The sequence below is a fragment of the Medicago sativa genome, chromosome 7 (genome assembly GCF_051527215.1).
Source record: "Medicago sativa cultivar Bolivia chromosome 7, Bolivia_mono, whole genome shotgun sequence".
Lineage (NCBI taxonomy): Eukaryota > Viridiplantae > Streptophyta > Magnoliopsida > Fabales > Fabaceae > Medicago > Medicago sativa.
The window spans coordinates 95,319,895-95,344,018 of record NC_140755.1 but is presented as its reverse complement, the minus strand read 5'-3'; the positions used below and the strand labels follow the sequence as shown (position 1 = coordinate 95,344,018).

General features: G+C 32.2%; 2 protein-coding genes and 1 pseudogene across 3 annotated transcripts; all 3 read right to left on the bottom strand.

The window, feature by feature from the left end:
* Nucleotides 1–1,906: 1,906 nt before the first annotated feature.
* Nucleotides 1,907–3,741, bottom strand: LOC146910648 (large ribosomal subunit protein eL24). The gene is made up of 5 exons (XM_085731087.1): nucleotides 3,675–3,741; nucleotides 3,041–3,116; nucleotides 2,801–2,902; nucleotides 2,424–2,572; nucleotides 1,907–2,223 (listed from the first exon to the last, which is right to left on the bottom strand). The coding sequence occupies exons 1-5, from the start codon at nucleotides 3,683–3,685 to the stop codon at nucleotides 2,070–2,072; spliced, it is 492 nt and encodes a 163-aa protein (XP_085587213.1). The 5' UTR covers nucleotides 3,686–3,741; the 3' UTR covers nucleotides 1,907–2,069.
* Nucleotides 3,742–10,175: 6,434 nt separating this feature from the next.
* LOC146910647 (sulfite exporter TauE/SafE family protein 4-like) lies at nucleotides 10,176–13,731 on the bottom strand. Of its 2 annotated transcripts, none has more exons than XM_085731085.1 (12): nucleotides 13,465–13,731; nucleotides 13,236–13,395; nucleotides 12,932–13,132; nucleotides 12,773–12,834; nucleotides 12,630–12,678; nucleotides 12,432–12,487; nucleotides 12,244–12,330; nucleotides 12,098–12,148; nucleotides 11,639–11,878; nucleotides 11,283–11,376; nucleotides 10,900–11,040; nucleotides 10,176–10,798 (listed from the first exon to the last, which is right to left on the bottom strand). In XM_085731085.1, exons 1-12 carry the CDS (start codon nucleotides 13,486–13,488, stop codon nucleotides 10,716–10,718), a joined length of 1,248 nt encoding a protein of 415 aa, XP_085587211.1. In that variant the 5' UTR covers nucleotides 13,489–13,731; the 3' UTR covers nucleotides 10,176–10,715. The 2 variants fall into 2 exon arrangements, with proteins under 2 accessions (XP_085587211.1, XP_085587210.1); XM_085731084.1 differs by having other exon boundaries at nucleotides 13,491–13,731.
* Nucleotides 13,732–19,254: 5,523 nt separating this feature from the next.
* Nucleotides 19,255–19,890, bottom strand: LOC146910646 (secreted RxLR effector protein 161 pseudogene; annotated as a pseudogene).
* Between the last annotated feature and the right edge of the window lie 4,234 nt (nucleotides 19,891–24,124).

Genomic DNA, 24,124 nt, shown 5'->3' with positions numbered 1-24,124 from the left:
TTGACAAACAAAAAGTTTTATGGTCATTATACACTATAATTAAAATTTGTTTTTAATATTGTTCAGTGACATTCTGTACCAAAAAATAAATAAAACTGACATCGAATTTCGACAAAATATTATATGGTCAATAAACATATTTTTAATAAAAATTGATAAAACTATTGAAAGGCTAACACCCAAATAAAAAAATTAGCGGGGGCAGCTACTCTCAACTAGATGCAAGATTCTTGCAGCATGAGCATTCGTCCCTCCTTTGGTGGTTTGGGAGAGCTTGTTCGTGAAGTTTTTTTTTTTCAAAGTAGTAGTAGTTTCCAATTCTTTAGTTAAAGTTTTTCTACGTACTCTGTTATTTAGGTAGAAAGAAAAGGACAGTAGTTGCGCACTATTTTTTTACCACGTTGTTTTTCAGAGAGAGGAGAGGATTCAGGACAGGACAGTGATGAGCTGAGATGTTGGATTTTTCTTTCTTGTTTTATTCTAAAACTTTATTCTAAAACAAAGGTGTGAAAACTATGTAGTGTGTGACAAAAATACTAGTGTGCAAAATAAATAACATTGTTTTATGTTAGCCATTGTTTGTTATGTAGTAAGAGAATTTTCATATTCATCATCATTGTCAATTTAACTATGGAATCTCACTTCACTACATTGATATGCATCAACGTATAATAAGTAGAATTAAATCCATTTTTTACCTATTAACTTTTAAGAAGTTGCGATTTTGACTCTATTAAAAAAAGGGTCTTGTTAACTAGTGCCCCGAGCCCTCGGGGCACTAGTTAAGCAATCTTTAAATAGAAATTTTGTCTTGAAAATGTAACATTTTACTTTAAATGAAGTAATAAATACACTACCTTTTTATAAAAAGCTTACCAATTTTGGTTGCTTAACCAATGCCCCAGAGGCTCTGGTTAACATTCTCCTAAAAAAATAGCAATTTTGACTCTTAATTTTACCCCCTTTTACAATATCTCAACTTTGACTAAATCACCACCTAGGTGACAACTCAATTAGCTGAGTCAAGTGCCACTTGTGTATTTTTTAATTTAAAATAAATAAAATGCCACATAATTATTTACGAAATCAAATAAGGGGCAAAATTTGCAAGAAAGTATATTTGTAATGATCTATAATGGCACCAAACTCAGTGATGTCATGTTTTGACATGAAATCTATCCGCCATATTCTTAAGTCTAACTAAAAATCAACTAATCTCAAACTTAACTCACGTATCCAATTGAGAGAGCTGGAAAAAAGAGGCCAAGACACAAATAGGTGAGAACCATTATGTTTTAACCAACACAAAAGCTCAATGTTCGTCTCTGATGTATATATACCAATACCTACTCTATTTTCCTAATCAGTGGGAATCTTCCATTTCTTGCCTTTTCCCTCCTGATTTACTCTTTTCCATTTTTCCTAATTAATTGTTCCTCATCTAATCTCTTCCCTTATAATTAAGCTTATTGTTTCCTCACTCAAGTCTTACTCGAACACAATATAAATGAATGTATGGACATGTACACTAATATAAATGAAGCAAAATAAGAAAGCATTTTTTTATTTTTTTTTATTCATGTGTGTCTAACCACTTTTTATTTTTGTTTGTAACTATGTAAGCATTTCTCTCATTTAAGAACAAAGCTTTGAGCATCAATCACAATACTCTAGATTTATTATTTTGTTGCTTCCATCAGTTGTTAAGTTTTGAAGAATTTGAAATACTATGCCTAATACATCTTTATTATGATTTGCAGCTGCCTCCATGGTAGGGAACATATTTGCCAAACATTGTAACCAGGATCAGCGTAAGTGCCAAGCAGTTCAAGCTAGGACTTTAGGCCACAAAACTTTGTGCTAAAAAAGACCTAACATAGCAAGGGATCATTGGTGCAAATAAACATAACACAACTAGCAAAATCCATTTAATATCTGGGTTCTCTCTGAAGCTCCAAACATAAGTTTGATAAAACAGTAACATAAAAGGCTGATCAAGCAAACAAAATATATCGGTACAGAAGTTTGAAAACAAATTATATTTAGATGGTAACCAAAAATGGAAAAACTTAACGCTTCCCACCACCACCGCCCATTTTAGGACCCTTGGGCATAGCACCCTTCTGAACATTGCCTTTCCCTGACTTTTGTGCCTTAGATGCTACTTCGGCTTTCTTGGCTTTCTTCTCATCCTTGGTTTTCTTTATCCTCTCCTTGATTTCACTGCGGGATTGACTCGGATGATTAGATTTGTCATCAATAATTGTAACAAAAAACAGAAACAGATAAGACTAAACTCAAAAACAGTGATTAAATTACATGTTTTTAAAAAAATATGAACATGTAAGAAAACAGAATGTCCATGAAAAAAAAAAAAAAAAAAAGAGGTCTCAAAGAGTCGGCATAATAAAAAGGAAACACACCGAAGAGCAGCTTCCCTAGCAGCATCTCGAACCTCGGGCTTCTCGGTTCTTTTCTTCTGAATGACTTCAAGTGTAGCACCAACAATGGACCTGGAGTATGGCTTCTTGGTGGCACGGCGCCTCTTCTTCACAGCTTCTTGAGCAATGTCCTGCACAACAGATGCATAATATCAATTAACATGCATACAGTAAGTAGTAAAATTACTAGACAAGGCTATCTCATAGAATTAGGTCAAATTCAACATAAGTAACCACAACAATGTAACTAGGTTCATGGATGGATATTTCATTTCAACATGTTCAGAAGCTTAATTTAGCTTTACACGGTTATTGTTCAATACATATTACATGCATCAGTTAAATAGTTAAACAATCACCTTCTTGTGCTGCTTTCTGTACATGGCAGTCCATGTAAGCTTTGAAGGCTTCAACTTGTTGTGGAAATACCTCTTACATTTTGAGTTCACAAAGAGGAAAACCTGTAAAAACAATAAAAAAAACAAACCTTATATCAATAAAACTAAGATTGAACACATCAAAACAACGACAAAACTGATATTCATTCAAATAAAGAAATGCATCAATCCAAAAACCAACATGAGTCATTTTTATCTCACCTGAGAATCACTACGAATAAATCTGATCCCTCTTCCTGGGTAAATCTTTGCGCCACTGAATCGACAGAGTTCAGTTCTGAAATGGAAACATCAATTACTAACTTTTCCACACAAAGGGCGCAATAAATTCAAAACACAACCCACTAATTCAATCAAAATACAATAACAGTGAATGGTCTTCTAAAAGCTAATTTAAAGAATAACATTATCAGATTTCAAAAGCCACTCATTAAAAATTGAAATTGCACAAGGAAACAAGTTCCAAAAACAAATCTAAATTTCCAATAGCATCAAAAATTGCAAACAAGTTTTAATCTAAATCAACCAAAGCTATAATGGGTACTTGAAAATGTTTAATACAATATCATTTCAGAATTAATAATTATTACATTCTAAACAATAAATACCAAACAGATTTTTAGAATTTTGAAGAAAAAACCTACAATAATCATAGAACACTGTTTCGGATAAAATATGCCGAAATTTTACATTCCATCAAATTCCCAAGTACAATAAAACTAAATCTAGATTCATCAACTAAACATTACGGCAACAAAATAGAGAAAACAAATCAACAATAAACCCTAAAACTGAATGTGTAAATGATGGAAGAAAGTGAAGATGTAAAATTTACTTGAGAACCATGACTGCTTCGTTATTGCTGTAATGGCTGCTCTTCGTAAACCCTAAAAACTAATATCAAAAGCTTTAGGTTTCAGCTCCCTCCTTCTATATACCCGTTTTCGTATTGGGCCCATTTTAAAAACCCGGTCTATTTTCAATTGTATTTTTAACACGCTCTACTTGCCTCTCTTAACCCCCCAAAAGGCCAAAATATTATGGAATGAGGTTTTTTTTTTTAAAAAAAAATTCAAACAAAAATTTGATATACAAAAAGTTCTACGGTCGTTATAAATATAGTTAAAAATTTTGTTTGATTATGTTCGGTAAATAGTTAATAAGTATTACAATAATGTCTAATGCACTCAAATTATTTTCAAATAAAAGCTGACATCGAATTTCGACAAAATATTATATGGTCAATAAACTTATTTTTAATAAAAATTTATTAAATTATTGAAAGGCTAACACCCAAGTAAAAAAAAAATTAGTGGGGGCAGCTACTCTCAACTGGATGCAAGGGCATTCGTCCCTCCTTTGATGGGTTGGGAGAGCTTATGCGTGAAGTTTTTTCTTATAAAAGAAATTTAGATTTAGATGAGTTGAATCCCGGTGACTTATCGTTACTAATTTATGGTTTTGTCTAACATGCATAAGAAAAATAACCTTGTTTCACGTACATGTATCTTTTTTATCATTGGATTATAAAGTAAAATCATAAAATTGTTTCACTTGTTGGTAATGAAAAATATAAAAAAATTGTCTCGCTTGATTTAACGATGAAAAATAATTTTTGCATTATGCAAAAATTGTCTCACTTGTATACCATAGAAGTAAACCCAAAACATTACTCAAACCATGCATAATATTGTATAGTTGAATCCAATTCTTAGGAAGCATGAATCAATTTTTTTATCAATTGAGCTAATATCTATTGGATTGATTATGTGTTTTCTAGTCTGAACTATAATAAGAAATATGTTTTACGATTCTGAGAGATTAATTTGCACACCGACCTTTGGTAATCTCCGTGCTAATCTTTCATTACTACCTTGTATGAAAGGCCAGATTCTGAAACTACAATAATTGAAATATAAGCATTTTTTAACAGGAAAAAATATTTTAATAAGAATCTGTGCAAGTGCATATAAATTTTAAAGCATTTGCCTACTATTTAATTATTAACGTTATTGTCAAAAAAAAGATATTAATGTTCAGATATGAGCATAGCATTTTGAAAAGAAGTTGTGAAAGTGTATATAAATACTTCTGTTCAAATTTTCTTATAACTTGATTTTGATCGATTAAAGGAATATACAATTTCATTGATCGTGATGCTTAATGTAAAATGTTCTATCTCTTGAAAATGAAAACAACATGCAATGGTTTATTAATCCTTTCAAAATAAAAACATGCAATGATTTATTAAATTGTGATTCTTTTTGAAGGATGTTAAATTGTGATTGACGGAGACAGACTAATTAACCACTAGCGTATTGATATTTGATTATAATTTTTAATTTAGCAAGTAGTCAACCATTTAAATAATCCAATTTTGCTCATCCACCAACGTTAAAACTAAAGTTTTACTAAAAAAAACTTTTTAAGAAGAGTTCGTTGTCTATTTAAGTATCACAAAGTTCGAGAAATTAGTCTCCGCAGTTGCGTGCACGAAGATACCCGGTTTACACCAAATAATCAATATTACATTTGTTCAAATGAAATTAGATTTTAATCTCTTGAAACAAAAATCTCAGGTTTGAGTACTGTTAGAGATACTTCAGTGTTTTTTGAAGGAAAGAGATACTTCAGTTAGTAACACTTTATTTATAGATATTAAATTTCATTAATCTAAGCGTTGAATATTTTTATAATATCTTAGCAATCATGCATACCAAAATTTATAGAAATGGGATGGGATGGGATATAGTAGTTATGTGATATGATTGTCATTTCTGTAAAAAAAAAAAAAAAAAAAAAAAAAGATATGATGATTATTATTTTACCTGTATAAATATTTTTTTTTTATATATTTTGAAAAATATATTATACGTTACTTTATAAAATATCAAAATATTTTAAAAAATTTATGAAAATTTACAGATTTGATCCACTTGATAAGAACTACTAATTTGACAGTTAAATCTATAAGCTTGTTTACAAAGTTTTTTAGCAGAGAATTATTCTTGGACCAAGTTGATCTTCACTCGTGAATTATATTGCATTCTATTTTCTTCAAAACAATATTGGATGATCATTTCATAATTTTATTTATTTTATAGATTAAACCAATCAATCTCATCTGAATCATATTAAGTGTTAGCTAAACTCGTATTCATCATTGAATTTCTTTAAATCTAAAGAATTTATTTGATAAAATTTAAAATTGATTGAGCTCCAACTCATTCCGCAACGCCAAATTGAATTTCTAATGCATCAAGGACTTTGAAGCAAAAAAATAATATTGTACCGATAAGTCTACTCATGAGGTGATATGATGTTTTAGTTACTTTTGTTGCATATAGAAACCCACTTAAGTTAATCTAATAGTCTTAGGCCCCGTTTGGATTGGCTTATTTTGAGCTTATATGGGTTTATCTACTCCCATAAGCCTTTTTAAAAGTGTTTGGGTAAATAAATAAAAATAGCTTATCATAGTTTCATAAGTTGCTTATGCCATATTTTAATAAGCCTAAATTTTCAGCTTACCCTCTGGCTTAACAAGGAGCTTATGAATTTATGTAACCTCCTTCCAGGGCCGTCCCTGAGAATTCGGAGGCTCGGCTCAGGGAATGAAAAGAGGCCAGTGATAAAATCAAAACGTATTTTTTTAAAAGAGCAATAGATAATATAAAACGAGTTTAGGCGAATACCTTCAAAAAGAGTCTTCATTCGCACCAAAACGAGACTTCCTACGTGTATTTACTGAAGCAAATTCATCAATCAACTCTTCGTATTGTATATTTGGTGAGGTTAGACATGTAAGATTAGTAAGAGGTCAATTTGGTGATAATTATCTAGAGTAGATAATGTGGCAAAACTAATGCTTCTAGAGTAGAAAAACTATGAACTTCCTAATGGACAAGTTATCATAATTGGGGCTGAGAGGTTCCGTTGCCTAGAAGTCATTTTCCAGCCATCTATGATTGGAATGGAAGTTGCTGGAATGGAGATATTAAGGGGGCCTAAAAAGCAATACTATTTTTTTATTGGAGATACTATTACTAATGGGTATAAAAAAATTGAGGCTCATCCTTGAGGGAGGCCCAGCTCGTTTGAGCTGTTTGCACCCCCTCAGGGACGCCCCTGCCTCCTTCGATTCTCTCTGGATCCACTTTTTCGAAACATATATTTTAATTATAATGTTAGTTATCTTTGGCGGTGCATGAGTAACAAAATTGCTATATGCTTATCTTAAGTAACACACGTAACTAAGATTTTTTTTTTTTTTAAGGAAGATTTTTATTTTTTTGTTACGTAACAAAATGAAATTGAATAAAAAAACAAACTTAACTTGTATTTTTTTTTTGGTAACAAACTGTACACTAATATCTATATACATGGTAAGTTTATTTACACCTCTAATGTTAATTTTGTCTTATATGAATATTGATATTTTTTTAAGGACGAATATTGATTATAATTAATATATTTTTTGGTAACAAACTGTACACTAATATCTATATATATGGTAAGTTTATTTACACCTCTAATGTTAATTTTGTCTTATATGAATATTGATATTTTTTTAAGGACGAATATTGATTATAATTAATATATTGTAATATTGTTTTTTACATCTTGATTAATTTTATAAAAAAAATCTTGATAATTGTGGTTCGATTCTTTGATTTTTTTGTTAAATTAAAAATATTTAAAATTTCGATAATTACTTATGTGATGTCACATTCAAACACTTCAATTTATGTAAGTACTTTTTAGTGTACATATTCAAACATAAATAGCTTATCAAGTATAAGAGCTTATGATGTAAGCTCTAATGTTATAAGCCCTAATGCCATAAGCATCTATATAAGCTGTTTATCCAAACAGGACCTTAGTTTAAAATCGTGGAGTGTGTTTCTTCTCAAAAGCTCATGTTCAATTTTCTCTAATATCAATTTTAGTCTGTTAGTTTAGATTCTTACAAAAAACAAAATGTCTATATCTCTAAACAAAAATTTAACGTTGGTAGAATTATTCATGCTGAGTTGGTCTAATCACGTTACATTGCGGGCGATGAACCAACGTGATGTAATATGTGATGCCAAAGATTGATCACTGAACTATGTTTGCCATCGGTAACATGATCAACAACACGTTTATGGTACACGTGAAATTGCAAAGAAAATTCCAACCGCATATGCCATAGTCACAGCATGATACCTTTACAAAACATGATTGGCTAAAGGCTTAAATATGGTATTGGTCCCTGCAAAATAGGCCAGTTTTGGTTTTAGTCCCTGCAAATTTTTTTTATAGTTTTTGGTCCCTGCAAAAATAGGTCAGTTTTGGTTTTAGTCCTTGCAAATTTTTTTATAGTTTTTGATCCCTGCAAAAATAGGTCAGTTTTGGTTTTAGTCCCTGCAAATTTTTTTTTTATAGTTTTTGGTCCCTGCAAAAATTCTGGAAAAATGAAAAATTAATAAAAAAACAAAAAAATTTTTAAAAAATTCTGGAAAAATGAAAAATTAATAAAAAATTGAAAAAAATATTAAAAAATTCTGGAAAAATGAAAAATTAATAAAAAAATTGAAAAAAATATTAAAAAATTCTGGAAAATTGAAAAATTAATAAAAAAATAAAAAATTAATAAAAAAATTGTAAAAAATATTAAAAAATTCTGGAAAATTGAAAAATTAATAAAAATGGAAAAAAATTTAAAAAAATACGGAAAAAAATTAAAAATTCTGGAAAAATTAATAAAAATAAAAAACGATTAAAAAAATAAAATAATCTAATAAAATGAAAAATAATGCTAAATTCTGAAAAAATAAAAAGATTAAAAAATTCTGAAAAAATAAAATTTTGAAATTTTCTAAAAAAAATTAAAATTCTGGAAAAATTAAATTTTCGAAATTTTAATAAAAATTCTGGAAAAATTCTAAATAAAATTTTAATGAAAAATAAAAATTCTGAAAAAATTCTGGAAAATATCTAAAAAATTTCGAAATTTTCGAAAAAAATTAAAAAGATTAATCATTTTTAAAAAAAATGAATTTTTTGAAATTTTCATTAGTATTTTTCGAAATTTTGATTAGTATATATTCGAAATTTCCCTTATTCTCGATTTATAAATACACAAAAGTTCCCGGTTTATAAATACACAAAAATTCCTGGAAAAAATACTAATGAAAATTTTGAAATTTCGAAAAATACACAAAAAACCTAAGCTCGGTTTATAAATACACATATTTTTTCCCTTATTCTCGGTTTATAAATACACAAAATTCCCGGAAATTTTTTTGGAAATAAATACACTGAAAAAACTTAAGCTCGACATATATACTAATTAAATTTTCCAAAATTTTTATTAAAATTTCGAAAATTTCATTTTTCCAGAATTTTAATTTCGAATTTTTTTTTCAGAATTTTATAATCTTTTTTATTTTTTTCAGAATTTATCATTATTTTTCATTTTATTAGATTATTTTATTTTTTTAATCATTTTTTATTTTTATTAATTTTTCCAGAATTTTTTAATTTTTTCTTATTTTTTTTCATTTTTATTATTTTTTCAATTTTCCAGAATTTTTTAATATTTTTTTTCAATTTTTTATTAATTTTTCATTTTTCCAGAATTTTTTATTAATTTTTCAATTTTCCAGAATTTTTTAATATTTTTTTCAATTTTTTTATTAATTTTTCATTTTTCCAGAATTTTTTAATTTTTTTATTAATTTTTCATTTTTCCATAATTTTTTAATATTTTTTTTCAATTTTTTATTAATTTTTCATTTTTCCAGAATTTTTTAATATTTTTTTATTACATAACTGGGGTCAGGGACTATTTCCAAAAACAAAAATTTTGCAGGGACTAAAACCAAAACTGGCCTATTTTTGCAGGGACCAAAAACTATAATTTTTTTTTTGCAGGGACTAAAACCAAAACTAGCCTATTTTGCAGGGACCAATACCATATTTAAGCCTTGGCTAAATTTATATTTATTAAGACAAAAGAAATCATGATTAGAAAAAAAAAAATACTATAACCCCAGAATTTGAAGTCAAGTTCAACTTGATTAACCGCATAAGTAAGTTGGACATCACATCTTCACCTAAAATTTTATGTATTAGATTTATGAATCATCTTATTTATACGTTGTTCAACCTCAATTATTTCATTCAATGTAAGACTTTATCTCACATTTTGACACATCATAACAAATACGCCGTGTGTGAATAGATGAATTGCCTTATATACCCGGTAGTAATAAATAAACTATTGAACTCAAAAGAGAATAACCTTGGTAGAAAAAATATCTTCCGAACTTTGAAATGTCCACACCAATAGTAGGTCCAATGGTATATTATCATTCCAATTTTTTTTCAACTGAATGAATACCAGTAGCTAACAGTCAACCACAAATCTTATAGAAGGGAAGGCTATCACGCCTTGTTTATTGAATACAGAAAATGACCTTCAAATGTAGCCAACAATGAATTGGCCACATAGAAACATAAACATTGAATGAATACACATGCTTTTTGTACTACACACTGAATTCACAAGCTTCTTTCTCACAGACTCATTGAATGACTACACAACACAATATATTTTTTTCAAAAAATAAAGATATCACACAGATGCTACACTATTAGGAGAAAGTGTTAACAAGTAGTTAACACTTAACTACAAATTGTGCTGCTTCAATGACTCTAGGACATGCTATTGATAGCTTTATTTATTACTTGAAGGAAATGGATCCTTCTTGTTGGTCAACTAGGTATTGACCAGCATTCATCAACGCTGCCTTTGTCCTACCTTGAAATTTATACAAGCTTTTTCACATTGACTCCATAATGTGCACTTTTTTGGTCATCATATCATAAATCACTGGCTGCTACAAAAGCCTAAGAATCCCATAAATTCATGGTTCTGTATCATATGAATGCTCCTTTCAATGCCAATTACACCTGAAAGAAAAAGTGTTGCATTACTTTTACTACTTCTATGTATTATACTATAACTTAAGTGCATGTGTGTGTATGTGTATAATTGAATCTGATTGATTTACCCATGGTGAGAGCACTAGCAAAAATGACCCCTGAGAGGATGAATACAATGATTGAGGCTCTTCCAAGAATTCTAAGCAATTTTCTTACAAATAACTGTCCCACAAAGCCAGCCAAAACAGACACTGTGAAGAGGTACAATGCTGCAAAACAAGTACAGTACAATGTTTTCATATAATCAGAACACAACAGATTAGATTGTTTCAGTTCATTGTTTTTAAATGTAATTTAAAATGTGTTTCATAAAATGAAGTAGTCTTGCACCTATTAATTTCTATACAGTCCTCTCACTTTTTCTCTTACAAGACATGGTGAGAACTGAGAATTAATTAAAGGCATGGTTGATTAGAAACAGATTTAAAGTTTAAGAGTTGATGAAAGGTACCATAAGGAATGGGGAACCTCTTGAGCAGGTAGAATTCAACCACAGACAATGATGATGAAAACATCATCACAAATGTTGCTGTTGCACTAGCAACCTGCAATCAAAATCCTTGTAAGTTAAATTGCCTAAGTCTAAGAAGGGATTTCGGTTGTGTGTAGGCACAATCTAATGCAGTCACGCAGTCAGCCACATCAGTGGCAATTGGTTAAGATCGAACGGTCCAGATAAAATACCAAGCTTGACGTCCATTCTTGATTCAATGGTCACCGATGTAGCTAGGTGCGTGACTGTATGGGACTGTGACTGCACAAAATCCAAATCCGCATGTGAAAGGGGTATGTCTATATGTACTGTACCTGAGGGATGACACCAATCTCAATGAGAAGAGGGCCCAAAATGAATCCACCTCCAGAACCAAGTAGCCCTCCAACGGTCCCACCTAAGATTCCACAGAGTGCACAAAACACAATGTGCAACACAGTCCATTCAATTGAAGCTTCACATATACATTCCAGGTTTCCTGTACTCATCCTCTTCTTGTAATCCTTGTACAACTTCATTGCTTCATACCAAAATACCACTAGTGCAATAGGAAACTGAAACAGAAAGAAAAACATGCATGTTAATAAGCTAGTATTCTTTTAAAAAAGGTCTTTGATCGTGCGATATAGATCACGACATCATGGTTTCTGATGTTTTCGTTACCACAACACAACGACAATTGAGGCAACACAAACCCAAATTAACTTCATCATTACATGATAAGTTAAGTAACAAATTGTACTTTATGAAATTGGTGTTATTATCATACATACCTGTAAGGAGAAAAGGACCCAATACCATACACTGCAGACCTTGACATCATTCTGCAAACCAAAATCATATATATAGATTTTTAAAAACAATAAAAATTAAACAAACTTGTGATGTTAATTAATAGAAATAGTAGAGAGGAATTTACCTTAATGACCTGAAGTAGTAAGAAAGAAACCCACACAATCATTAACACCAAAATCCTTTTCCACTTAAGATTGGAACAAAATATTTGCTGTTTTTAGAAACATTAAAATAAAGAGTCAATTTCCTACCAACCAATAAGTAGATGAAAGTTTTATAAGTTTGTTTAAACAAAGAAGTTTTAATTAATACCATAGGAGTTTTCTCTTCTCTAGGTACCAACGGATCATATTCCGTGTCAATTAGAACTGCATATTTCAGGAAACAATAAAGTTAGCATCACTCCATATGAATCCAGATTTGTATATTTTTCATTTATTGATCAATTTGAAAATACTAATACACCTAATGAATCCAACATAAATTTGAAAATAGATAAGATTTTCTTACGCTCCCCACGAGAATTAACAAAAGTTGTTTGTGCCTTTGCCATTTCTTTCTGCAATTAACAAAAACAAAGAGAAAAAAATATTGAGTATATTCAAATGAGTGATAGAAAGAATATTCATAGTCTTGAGTTGTGAAACTCATACCTTTAGAAGAGTCTCTTCTTTCCACATCTCAGTTCCCTTAAAGAAAGACCTTGAAGAAGTTCCTATCCAAAAAGAAAAGACATATATTCGGTCAATAATTCAATTTTGAAGTAAGAAGAAGTGATTGAAATGAAATGAAATCAAGAAAAAGTAACAAACCTATGAAAAGAATAATGATAAGGACAGTGATGAGCCAGTAAGGGAAAACAACACTAAGAGCAACACCAACAGTGATACCAAGCATAAGCATAGGTTGAAAAAGAAGAGCTAAATCATAATCCAATATTGGAACATCTTTTGTTGGATGACGCACTCTTAGGTTGTAAAATACAGAAGATGTTGATGCTCCCATTATCATACCTATAAATAACATAGTCAACAACACAAAAACTTAGTTACAACAACTTCCTCTGTTTCTAATCAAGCATTGAAATGAAACCTTATGTAAAACGGAATTAATTACATTTGGAAAGAGCAGCAGCAGACTTGGTATCAAAACCAATAATAAGAGTAAGCATAGGAACAAAAATGCCACCACCACCAACACCACCAACGGTTCCAAAAGCAGATCCTAGAAAGCCAATAATTGAGGCCAAAGCAAGTCTCCAACTAGGCTCCAATTCCTGCAATGCAACAAACAAAGAGTTAATGTTTTTAACGGCACAAAAGAATTATTCGATAAAATAAACTACCTGAGAACGTGTTGTGAGTAACATACGGGCCAAGTTTTATCGGTTTTGGAGCCATGGAATTGAAGAGATGGAGATGAATTTTCGTGGTAATTGGTATTTTGTGTGAGGTAAAGAGCGGAGAGAATCGCAACGGAGAAACCGGATACGAGGTAGAGGATGAATGTTTTGGTGGAAAAGGACATAGTGGTCAATTGCGAATTTCTGGAACAACAACAAAAGACACAGAGGGAGGGAGTAACGTTGTTATGGCATGTGTCGTGTGTCCTTCAAATACTCATCATCGTAACAAATATATATATGACACCACCAGTACACGATAATGTCTTATTTTTTTATTTTTATAATTTTTTTTATTTTATTACATTTTTGTTTATGAAACATTTGTATACATTGCAAATAAATTAATGTATCAATCAATGGAAATCAAATAATTTCTTTTTTTAATGTTAACCACTCTATTCTTAAGCGAATATAGTCGAGTTCGACCAAAAGATCAATAATTGTTTCAATCAAATTTGTATTTTTTTCGCACGATTCGTTTTAAAAAAACTCATTAACCATTTGAGCTCAATCATTTGGTTAATATAATCAAACATTAATCATTTGGTTAATCAAATAATTGAATGAATGATATTGGGTTGAATATTGTTAAGCCAGCTCGACCACTATTGGTCATGTGGACTAATAGATCATCCGAATTTTTTATGCTGCTTGATATATTACTAAGTTTCTTACGATACTGTTGGGATATGCTAGTGCATCTTTTTATTAACTTTGGATCTCACTTAAACTTGAAATTTATGCCTTTAATTAAGCCAGTTAATAATTTATAAACTTTATTAAATTTTAAAGTTTTAAGTTAAACTTGGTCATATTAAAAATTACTGTTGTATTGAAAATAAAATAAAAAACATTCATTTTATAAATATAGAAATATTGTACTGAAAAATATAAAAAAGTTGTGCATTTAACTTTTTAAAAGTAAAAAAAATCGTTTTTGATAAAAAAACTTTTACTTATAACTTTGATAAAAAACTTTTACTTATAACTTTTTTAACTAGTGTCGGATGCAGGGCCGTCCCTATGAAACGGGAGGCTCGGCTCCTATAGTAAAAATAGGCCCCTAATAAAAAAAATGCACAAGTTTTTTAAAAGATTAATGTTCTATTTAAATTGAAAATAACAATCGTATAATGATTATTAGCCACCAAAATCAAAATTAGCAATTACTTTTACTGAAGACGTGTTTTTTAACTTAGAAATAGAAACATGGAACATGATTTTTTATTTAGAAATTGAAACATGAAACATGTTTATTTTTCGTTTTTGAGTGGGGGTGGGGATATTTTTTTTTCTTGAGGCCCATCATTTTGGAAGGCCCAGCTCGGTTGAGCTCTTTGCACTCCCCAAAGAACGGCCCTGGTCGGATGCTAGTTAGCATGACTTTTATTAAATTGTACTCCGCTATGGAGTATGAGTTTTTAGATAGTAACCGCTAACCACCGAATTAATTTACTTTCAATAAAATCATTTTGGGTACACTTCGATTTGCATGCCCAATGCCCACATACTACATTATCTGTCACGTGAGTAGAGGACACCACAAAAATGAGAAACTCATAATGGATCATCAAATTAAATTCATGATTGGGATGGAAAGTTCAAAGTTTCAAACAGAAAAACAAAAAGAAATCATGATTTGAGTTCTAATTCAAATTGTATTTCTCTAGCCATCGACAATCCAAAGACCGCAGGTGATCACATGTGGATCTATCACGATTCACAATTCATATCTAAGATGACGACAACACCAACCAATCAAAAACATTGTAACTTTTGTTTTTTTAATCAAACGGAATCTATGGAATCTATATGCTTTTCACAAGTTTGGCGACAAGATTCAGTTTAACTGTTTTGGTCTCTTTTCATTTTTCCTTGCATGTTAAACAGAATCACAAATACGGGTAAGAAATAATTAAAAAATCATAAAAAAACTAAAATCTCCTTCACTGGAAACTCAATGATTATATTGGTTAATTGAAAATAAGTTATGATCAATTCAGAGAGGCCTACATCAACCAACCAGACAAGAAAAATAATTGTTGGCAGCAGGTGATGTAACATTGTAACTACTTAATGACTAATAACGGTGTTTATGAGGATTTAGAAGATTCTAATAATAATTGATTGAAAATCTAAGTTCATGAAGCATTATAGTGAGATATACAAATTAACTAAGATAAATACTACTGTAATTACTAACTACCTAATTGTTGGAACTATTTAGACTAGACTACTAACTTATACTATAAAAGGAAATTGCTCTTCTCCTAACCGAAATGGTTCACGCTCACCTAAACTTTTTAAAATGCCATTTACGTGACTTAGGTCACGCAGGTGTTATACTTAGCGTCGTGACTTAAGTTACGTTGAAATACAACGAACGTGACTTAAGTCATGTTTTGGTTCTCCTTCAATGCAGCTTCCTTCGCTGTTTTTTCTTCTGCCCATTTCACATTTGATTGCGATTGTGAATTCAATCTAACGGTTTTCGTTTTGTTTGATTTTCATAGGGATGCTTCTCGTTCAGTTTTCTTCATCTCATCTTTCTGATTCTCCTTCTTCTACTCTTTTGGATTATCACTGCATTTTTCGCTGATCGATTCGAATTTGATGTACTTTAATTACCATTCTTCCATTCGATTCCATCCTATGGAATGGTAATTTTGGTTTCTGGGAAACACAAATAGCAGAAGCAGCATAATATATACAAAGCGACTAATGAATCAATAATCCCCCAAATATTACTATTATTTCATTTAATTGAATTTCCCTTCCCTAGTTTTGGTTTCTCGGATTTCAATTTCACTATGAATGCCGCCGAAGAATGGAAGAACGGCATAGAGAAGAGAACCAAACGTGACTTAAGTCACGCGGGGGAATTTTGAAACGCGAGCAATTTCCGTCTTAAAAATGTCCAACAATATAGTCGCGATAATTTATCATATAACATTTTCCCCAACCTTATAATGCATCAACATAAAGTATCAAGAGTTTGTTGATTAAAAACGAAAACATAATAATAAATAAATAAAACACAAAATATCTAATTTCTAATACTCTCTTTGCTAAGTGTTAAACTTGTTACAAACTAATCCTAAAAATAAGATATCTAAACTGAATCAACTAAGATCATAACCAACATTGAGAGAAATCTCCTCACAAGCCCCCGATCTTCTTTGGCAAGTAATGTCTAGTAATGGGTCATAATGACTCGATGACTTGTAATGGCTCTCCGTTCCTACCACTTGTGGGTGCCGTTTGTAACGGCTCCACCGTTACTACACAACGACTCGTTTCAAAGCCTATATAAACAACTCTTCCCCACCTCTCTCAAGGTACATTCAACCTCTCCACCCACCTCAAGCTTATACCGCCTTGGATGTCAAAATGCATGTAAGTACAACTCCTAATTTGGGCAAAAGCCAATATAGGTCGTCCATACTAAATGCAAAGCTAACTTATCCTAATTTGTTCGTCCATATAAAAGCTAACTCATAGCCTCTTCCTTTTTGTGGTGGGCAGGATTCGAACCCCGGACTTTGCATATATTATGCATTGTCCTTACCAACTGAGCTAAGCTCACATGGGTCTAACTCATAGCCTCTTTCCATATACGAACATTTCTACCCTAAAAACCTCATTCATTTAGCGCATTTTAACTTGTTGTCAAAAAAATTGTAATCCTCATTATAAAGGCTAATTCATAGTGTTATTCTGGCGCGTTAGACTTACGATGTTCCAAACGATGTTCCGACACAGGACACAGAAAAGCAGATGTTGTATATGATGTTTAGAACATTAAGCTAACAGACATAAACATAATAAAGCAAATAATGGACAGAAAGAAAAGAGGCACAGAGAAATTGTTAACCCAGTTCGGTGCAAAGTCACCTACATCTGGGGGCTACCAAGCCAGGAAGGAAATCCACTAGTGCAGTCCGTATTCAAAAGCTCTCAGCAAACCACGTTTGCACTTATGACCTAGGACCTACCCCAACTAGACTTCAACCTAGGAACTCCTAGATCTGAGATCTCATCTCACTCCCTTACAACAGATCACAATCCCCTGTGATTCCCAAATTACAGACACAAATCAAATGAGGTTACCCTCAAAAATAACAACTTGCAACCTTGCTTAAAAGCTTAGGTGCAGTTCACAATCTACCTAGCTCCTTGCTTAAAAGCTTTGGAGTAGTGCACAATATTACAACTCAAAGCACAATCCTAAACATGTATCAAGATGATACATGAAAGGCTCACAATATATAAGACTCAAAACCTAAACAAAAATTCTATTTGTAAACCAATGTATTGAATGATATCTTCAGGTCTTGCAGCCTTCTTTATATACTGAAGCAAGACGTGTCATTCCTTCAATCATGCTTCAGATCGGATCAGTGACTTCTTCATTAAGCAATATGGACGGATAGAGAAACTCCTATAAAATAGGCTTATTAAAAGTCACATTAAAAATACTTTCCTAAGTCATTTCAACAATTTCTTAAGAAATCACATATGTTCTGATCTCTTCATAATTGCACACGGTTCATACCAACACATGCTGGTGTGGATTCCTTCAATCAAGCAGGCGCGTGCGTAAACATAGGTCATGCCCAGAACGTACAGAACAACTCTTGATGTTGGAACATTGTGTTCCACATCTGAAGTGAATATTTGTTTTAGGCAAAAGTGAAGCCAACATACAAATATCCAACAATCTCCCCCTTTGGCAAATTTTTGGCTAAAACAAATTCAGCCCACACCTGTTAAAAACAGAGAGATAGCACACACAACCTTTCCTTCAATCTTCACAATTAAAATCTTCCTTGAAGAAAGGTTCACATTCTCAGACTTCTAAAAGATATCAAAATATAGTTCTTCAGTCGTCACACATAATCTTTAGAACTAGAAGAAGTATATTACAGGTCTCAGATTCTGCTTCCATTACAACGATTAACATATGGAATTATGCAGATAAGAGAAACCAAAAAAAAAGTATCAGAGAGAAGATCATAGTCTTGCAGCAGAGGATGTATAAGGAAAAATAAATTCCTGTACATCCTATATAGACAGTCAACTGTCATAACACGCTACTTAGAGAAATATAGGAATAACAATACTCAGTAGCTCAAACGGGATGTTCCAACATCTCTAGGAACATTCAGGGACACATGAAGTTTACTCCCCCTCAAAGAGTACAAACAGAAATTTCTTACTCCCCTTGAATACATGCACTAATTTAATAATTTTTTTTTTATATACAAACAAGAATACCAGAAAACCAAAATCACCAGAGAGCCAGAATCAGATGTCTCAACATCCTCAAGCACATAGTCAGGAAACATACAACTACCTACTCCCCCTTTTTAGCCATAAAATATGCCAAATTTGATTCAAGTATAAATTACAGCTAAAAATACCTGACACTGTGAACAGTGGTTGCTATTCCTCATGGATGCAAACACCCACCTTGCTCCGTAGTTTCTCAAATTGCTTGACATCTAAGGCTTTTGTGAAGATGTCAGCCAGTTGTTCTTCAGTTGTTACATGCTCCAGAGTTACTACTTTGTCTTCAACAAGGTCTCTAATGAAGTGATTCCGGATGTCAATATGCTTTGTTCTGCTATGTTGTATAGGATTCTTGGAGATGTTGATGGCACTTAGATTGTCACAGTACAATGTTAGAACATTTTGTTGAACATCATACTCTTCCAGCATTTGCTTCATTCAGACTAACTGAGAGCATCTACTACCTGCAGCAATATATTCTGCCTCTCCTGTTGATAGAGACACAAAATTTTGTTTCTTGCTGAACCAAGATACCAAATTGTTTCCAAGAAAGAAACAGCATCCTGAAATACTTTTTCTGTCATCTGCACTACCTGCCCAATCTGCATCACAATAGCCAATCAACCTGCAACTTCCACCGTGAGAATAGAGAATCCCATAGTCTGTGGTGCCCTTTATGTACTTCAGAATCCTCTTGACTTGAACAAGATGACTCATTTTAGGATCTGCTTGATATCTAGCACAAACCCCTACAACAAACGTTATGTCAGGTCTGCTTGCTGTAAGATATAGGAGACTTCCAATCATGCTTCCGTACAGGCTTTGATCAACAGCTACACCATTTTCATCTTTGGATAGCTTTACATGAGTGGTTGCTGGTGTTCTTTTATGACTGGCATTGTCTAGCCCGAACTTCTTCACAATATTCTTGGCATACTTGCTCTGAGAGATGAAGGTTGTGTCTTCCATCTGTCTGACTTGCAGACCAAGAAAATAAGTCAGTTCTCCCACAAGACTCATCTCAAATTCAGACTGCATCTGATGAACAAAATGTTGAACCATTTGATTCGACATTCCTCCAAACACAATGTCATCAACATAGATCTGTGCAATCATGAGTCGTCCTTTGTCCTTCTTAACAAACAAGGTCTTATCTGTACCTCCCTTCTTGTATCATTGATGTGTCAAAAATTATGTGAGTCTTTCATACCAAGCCCTAGGTGCTTGTTTTAGCCCATACAGTGCCTTCTTCAGCTTGTACACATGATTAGGGAAATTTGGATTAATAAATCCTTTTGGCTGTTCAACATAGACTTCTTCATGGAGATACCCATTTAAAAAGGCACTCTTCACATCCATCTGAAACAATTTGAACTTCAGGATACAAGCCACTCCCAAAAGTAACCTAATAGATTTCAATCTGGCTACAAGTGCAAATGTTTCATCAAAGTCTAATCCTTCTACTTGTGTATAACCTTGTGCTACCAGTCTTGCCTTGTTTCTGGTAACAGTGCCATTTTCATCTGACTTGTTTTTGTAGATCCATTTTGTTCCAATGACATTTATGTCATTTGGTCTAGGCACCAGATCACATACTTCACCTCTTTTGAACTGGTTGAGTTCTTCTTGCATGACTTCAATCCAGCAATCATCAGTGAGAGCTTCCTTAACATTTTTAGGTTCTAATTTGGACACAAAACAGGAATTGGAGACAACATCATTAGATCTCCTGGTTCTGATTCCCTGATCTGGATCTCCAATAATGAGCTCTAGAGGATGATTCTTCTGAACTCTGATTGAAGGTCTTTTACTTGATTCTGCATTCTCTAGATCAATATCTTCAGAGTTAGTCTCAGGTTCTTCATCAGCTTCAGGCCTTACTTTCTCTTGAGCAGATGTTTCAGGATATGCTTCAACACTTGGTACAACTTCAAGCATTGGTTCTTTAACCATATCATCTACCACTGCGTTGATGGATTCCATAACAACTTGAGTTATGTTATTAAACACTCTATAGGCTCTGCTGTTAGTAGAGTAACCAAGAAAAACTCCTACATCACTCTTTGGGTCCATTTTTCTTCTGTAGTCTCTATCTGCTAGAATGTAACACTTGCTACCAAAGACATGAAAGTAATTTACAGTAGGCTTTCTTTCCTTCCATAGCTCATACAAGGTAGTTGTAGTACCTGTTCTCAGAGTGACTCTGTTATGAACATGACAAGCTGTATTCATGATTTCAGCCCAGAAATAAAGAGGTAGGTGTTTAGCATGTAACATGACTCTAGCAGATTCTTGTAGAGTCCTATTCTTCCTTTCCACCACTCTATTCTGTTGAGGTGTTATGGGAGATGAGAATTCATGCCTGATTCCTTCATCTGCACAAAATTCACGAAACCTGGAGTTTTCAAATTCTGTCCCATGATCACTTTTTATCCTGACAATACCTCTATTTTTCTCTCTTTGTAGTTGGATACAGAGTTCCTTGAGTGATTCAAAGGTATCAGATTTTTCTCTGATGAAGTTCACCCAGGTAAATCTTGAAAAGTCATCAACAACCACCAGAACATACTTCTTTCTGTAACATCCCGTTTTCCCAACGTAAAAATTTCATAAATAAATCAGAGTTTTTCAACTTTAAACGAAATGCTACACTTCTTAAAAATTCATAAACTGAATAAATAACAATTTATTCTTCAAAATCATTTAACATAAGTAATTCAAAACTTCGCAGCGGAAATTAGTTCAACAATAAAAATAATCTTTGGCACGCAGGCCTCAACATAAAAATCTCATAAGTCTTGTTCAACATTTATTCATAAAAATCCATAAGTAATACATAAGGAATAGAAATAGAAGACATAATCCCATCCCGTTACGTATCAGAGCACCTAAGACACACTTGTGAGGAGTCCACTCACGACCGCAACTAATCCTGGTTACCTGCAAGTTACCCATACGAAGAGCAACATTTCCAAGCAGAGGGGTGAGATTTCTCAAACAATAATATTAAGCATATAAATCATATAAAGTACATTCAACAACTTAAACATCTTATAATTCATTAATCATATCTAATAACTTAAACTTCCTTAACTAGTGTCATTATCCTTCCTACATTAGTTATATACTTCATCAAGTAATCTCAATTATTATTCATAAAACATCTTATCTTAAATCATGATCATAAGCATCAATATCTAACACCAAATATAATCGTAAGCATCATCATATAATTCACATAAGTATAATTATCAAAACATAGCATTTATCGAAAACAACTTCATAATCAAGTTCATAATCAACTTCATAAACAAACATCATCATTAAATCATTATCATTAAATCACAATCAAACTTCATAATCAAACCTCACTTAACTCGACAATGCGACTCAACTCGACTATGTAACTCTTAACATCTCAAATCATCTTAGCATCTTGACAACTTAACAACTTGACAACTCGACAACTTCACATCTTAAATCATCTTAAAACTTTTTGATATGCAAATGCATTTGGTACCAATACAGAGCATCAAGCTCCCTGATAGACGATTGGCAAGTGTACCAATTACTATCGAAGTAGTAAAAATATCGATCCCACGAGGACTGTTTTTAACTTCAATAATTCAATCGCGTTATAAAAATAGGATGTATAAAAGTTTATTTTGTTTTGCCACTAGGCAGTAGATTTGGTTTGATTTTATGAAATCAAATAAAAGAAAATAGATTTGATTAAGAAAATATAGAGAGAGATGAGATCAGATCCTTTTAATCCTCTAAGTTCCCCTAATTGGTATACCGCACCTATTTGTTATGAATCTTCTTCTAATTTACGATGATTAACAAAATAGCCCTAATCAATCCCTTGAGTTAGGACCCTCTTCTCAAACTACAGCCCCCAATCCCTTGGGTGGTCTAATAATTCTTGAAGGTTTTACCGAACGTTAACCTATTATCACTAACAAACGATTACCTATTACTAGACTAACCCTGTTTATTAGAATAATTCAATTAGGTCTAAGTCGAAAGCCATGGTCAGTGGTTATTAGAACAATTCAATTGTTTATTAGAACAATTGAATTGAATAAACTAGAATTGAATTCATAAACAAAATAGAGTTTCACAGCAACATGGTTCAATTAGGGTTACAAAGATTCATCTCGGATCTAATCTCTAAGAGATTTAGCTACTCATAATCGAGTTTACAAATAGCATAATCAATGAAATAATTAAAACATACATGAATTGGTAAAAGGTTGAAGAAATCGCCCTTCTAGCCGTCTCCGATGTCTCAAAATCGCACTTTGCTCTCCAAAATTGTCACCCCCTTGTTCTCACCAAAGAGTGCAGTATTTATAGAGTTTTGGGCCTGAAGTTGCAAAATCGCGCCGCGGCTGTATAATGGCGCGCCGCGATTTCCTCAAAACAGGAAGATGTGAAATTTCGCTTCTTAAAACGCGGCAAGGCTTGAATTTGGCGTGGCGCGATTTGCTTCAGACTGACTTCAATTTTTCAGCTTTTTGCACTCCAGAACAGTATAATTTGCATGAGAACTCTATCAAAATGTCACAATAAGTCCTAAAAATTACGTAATGACAGCATGTCATCACAACCCCAAACTTAAACCATTCCTTGTCCTCAAGGAATTTGCTTGCAACAGTGAAAAACGACAATAAAATATCATTTACCTGACAAAACAATAGTACCCAAAAGTTCATTCTCCTTCTAGCTAAAGATGAGCTAGTTTGACTTGTTCGCATCCACCAATTCACAACTCCTCACATCAAATTGACATAGGGTTCTACCAGTCGACATGCAGGTCTACATATTACCATATGCTTGAAAAGTTTCTAAACATCAATCAAAGTCAATATCATTACACACTTTTGAGGTCTTTAGGGTTATAACGGGGCTTAGGTGAAAGGTGGGATATATTTGGATAAGTAGGTTACACAAAATTTGAGTTAGGCATTCCTACAAGTGTAAAACAAGATTCAATCCCCCAATCCCTATTTGAAACAAAACTTAGGTACCTAGAGAACATTTTCAATTTCAATAACTTTATCAAAAGCTTGGGACACATCGAGTTTGAAGTTACTCGGATATGACATTGTGTGCCCCTTTTTCAATTTCTTTCATCTTTTTCTTTCTTTTTTTTTTGATACACCTATTTTTGTGTGTATGTTTCTCATTCTTTTTCATTTTTCATCACTTGTTCTCTAGTACCCCCACCCCAAACTTAGTAGGTTGCAAATTCCAAAGGCAACCCCAAACTTATTATCAAGCAACATCCTACATAGCCAAACTC

Bases quoted from the DNA above. Each gene is read 5' to 3' on its own strand.
- LOC146910648 (XM_085731087.1), bottom strand. The intron at 2,903-3,040 runs GTGAGATAAAAA...TTGTTTTTACAG, and splicing joins TTATTCGTAGTGATTCTCAG to GTTTTCCTCTTTGTGAACTC. The intron at 2,224-2,423 runs GTGTGTTTCCTT...TCAATCCCGCAG, and splicing joins GCTAGGGAAGCTGCTCTTCG to TGAAATCAAGGAGAGGATAA.
- LOC146910647 (XM_085731084.1), bottom strand. From the start codon at position 13,646: ATGTCCTTTTCCACCAAAACATTCATCCTCTACCTCGTATCCGGTTTC. The intron at 13,133-13,235 runs GTAATTAATTCC...TGTTATTTATAG, and splicing joins TGCTGCTGCTCTTTCCAAAT to GTATGATAATGGGAGCATCA. The intron at 12,679-12,772 runs GTATGAGTTTCA...TGTTAATTGCAG, and splicing joins AAGAAGAGACTCTTCTAAAG to AAAGAAATGGCAAAGGCACA.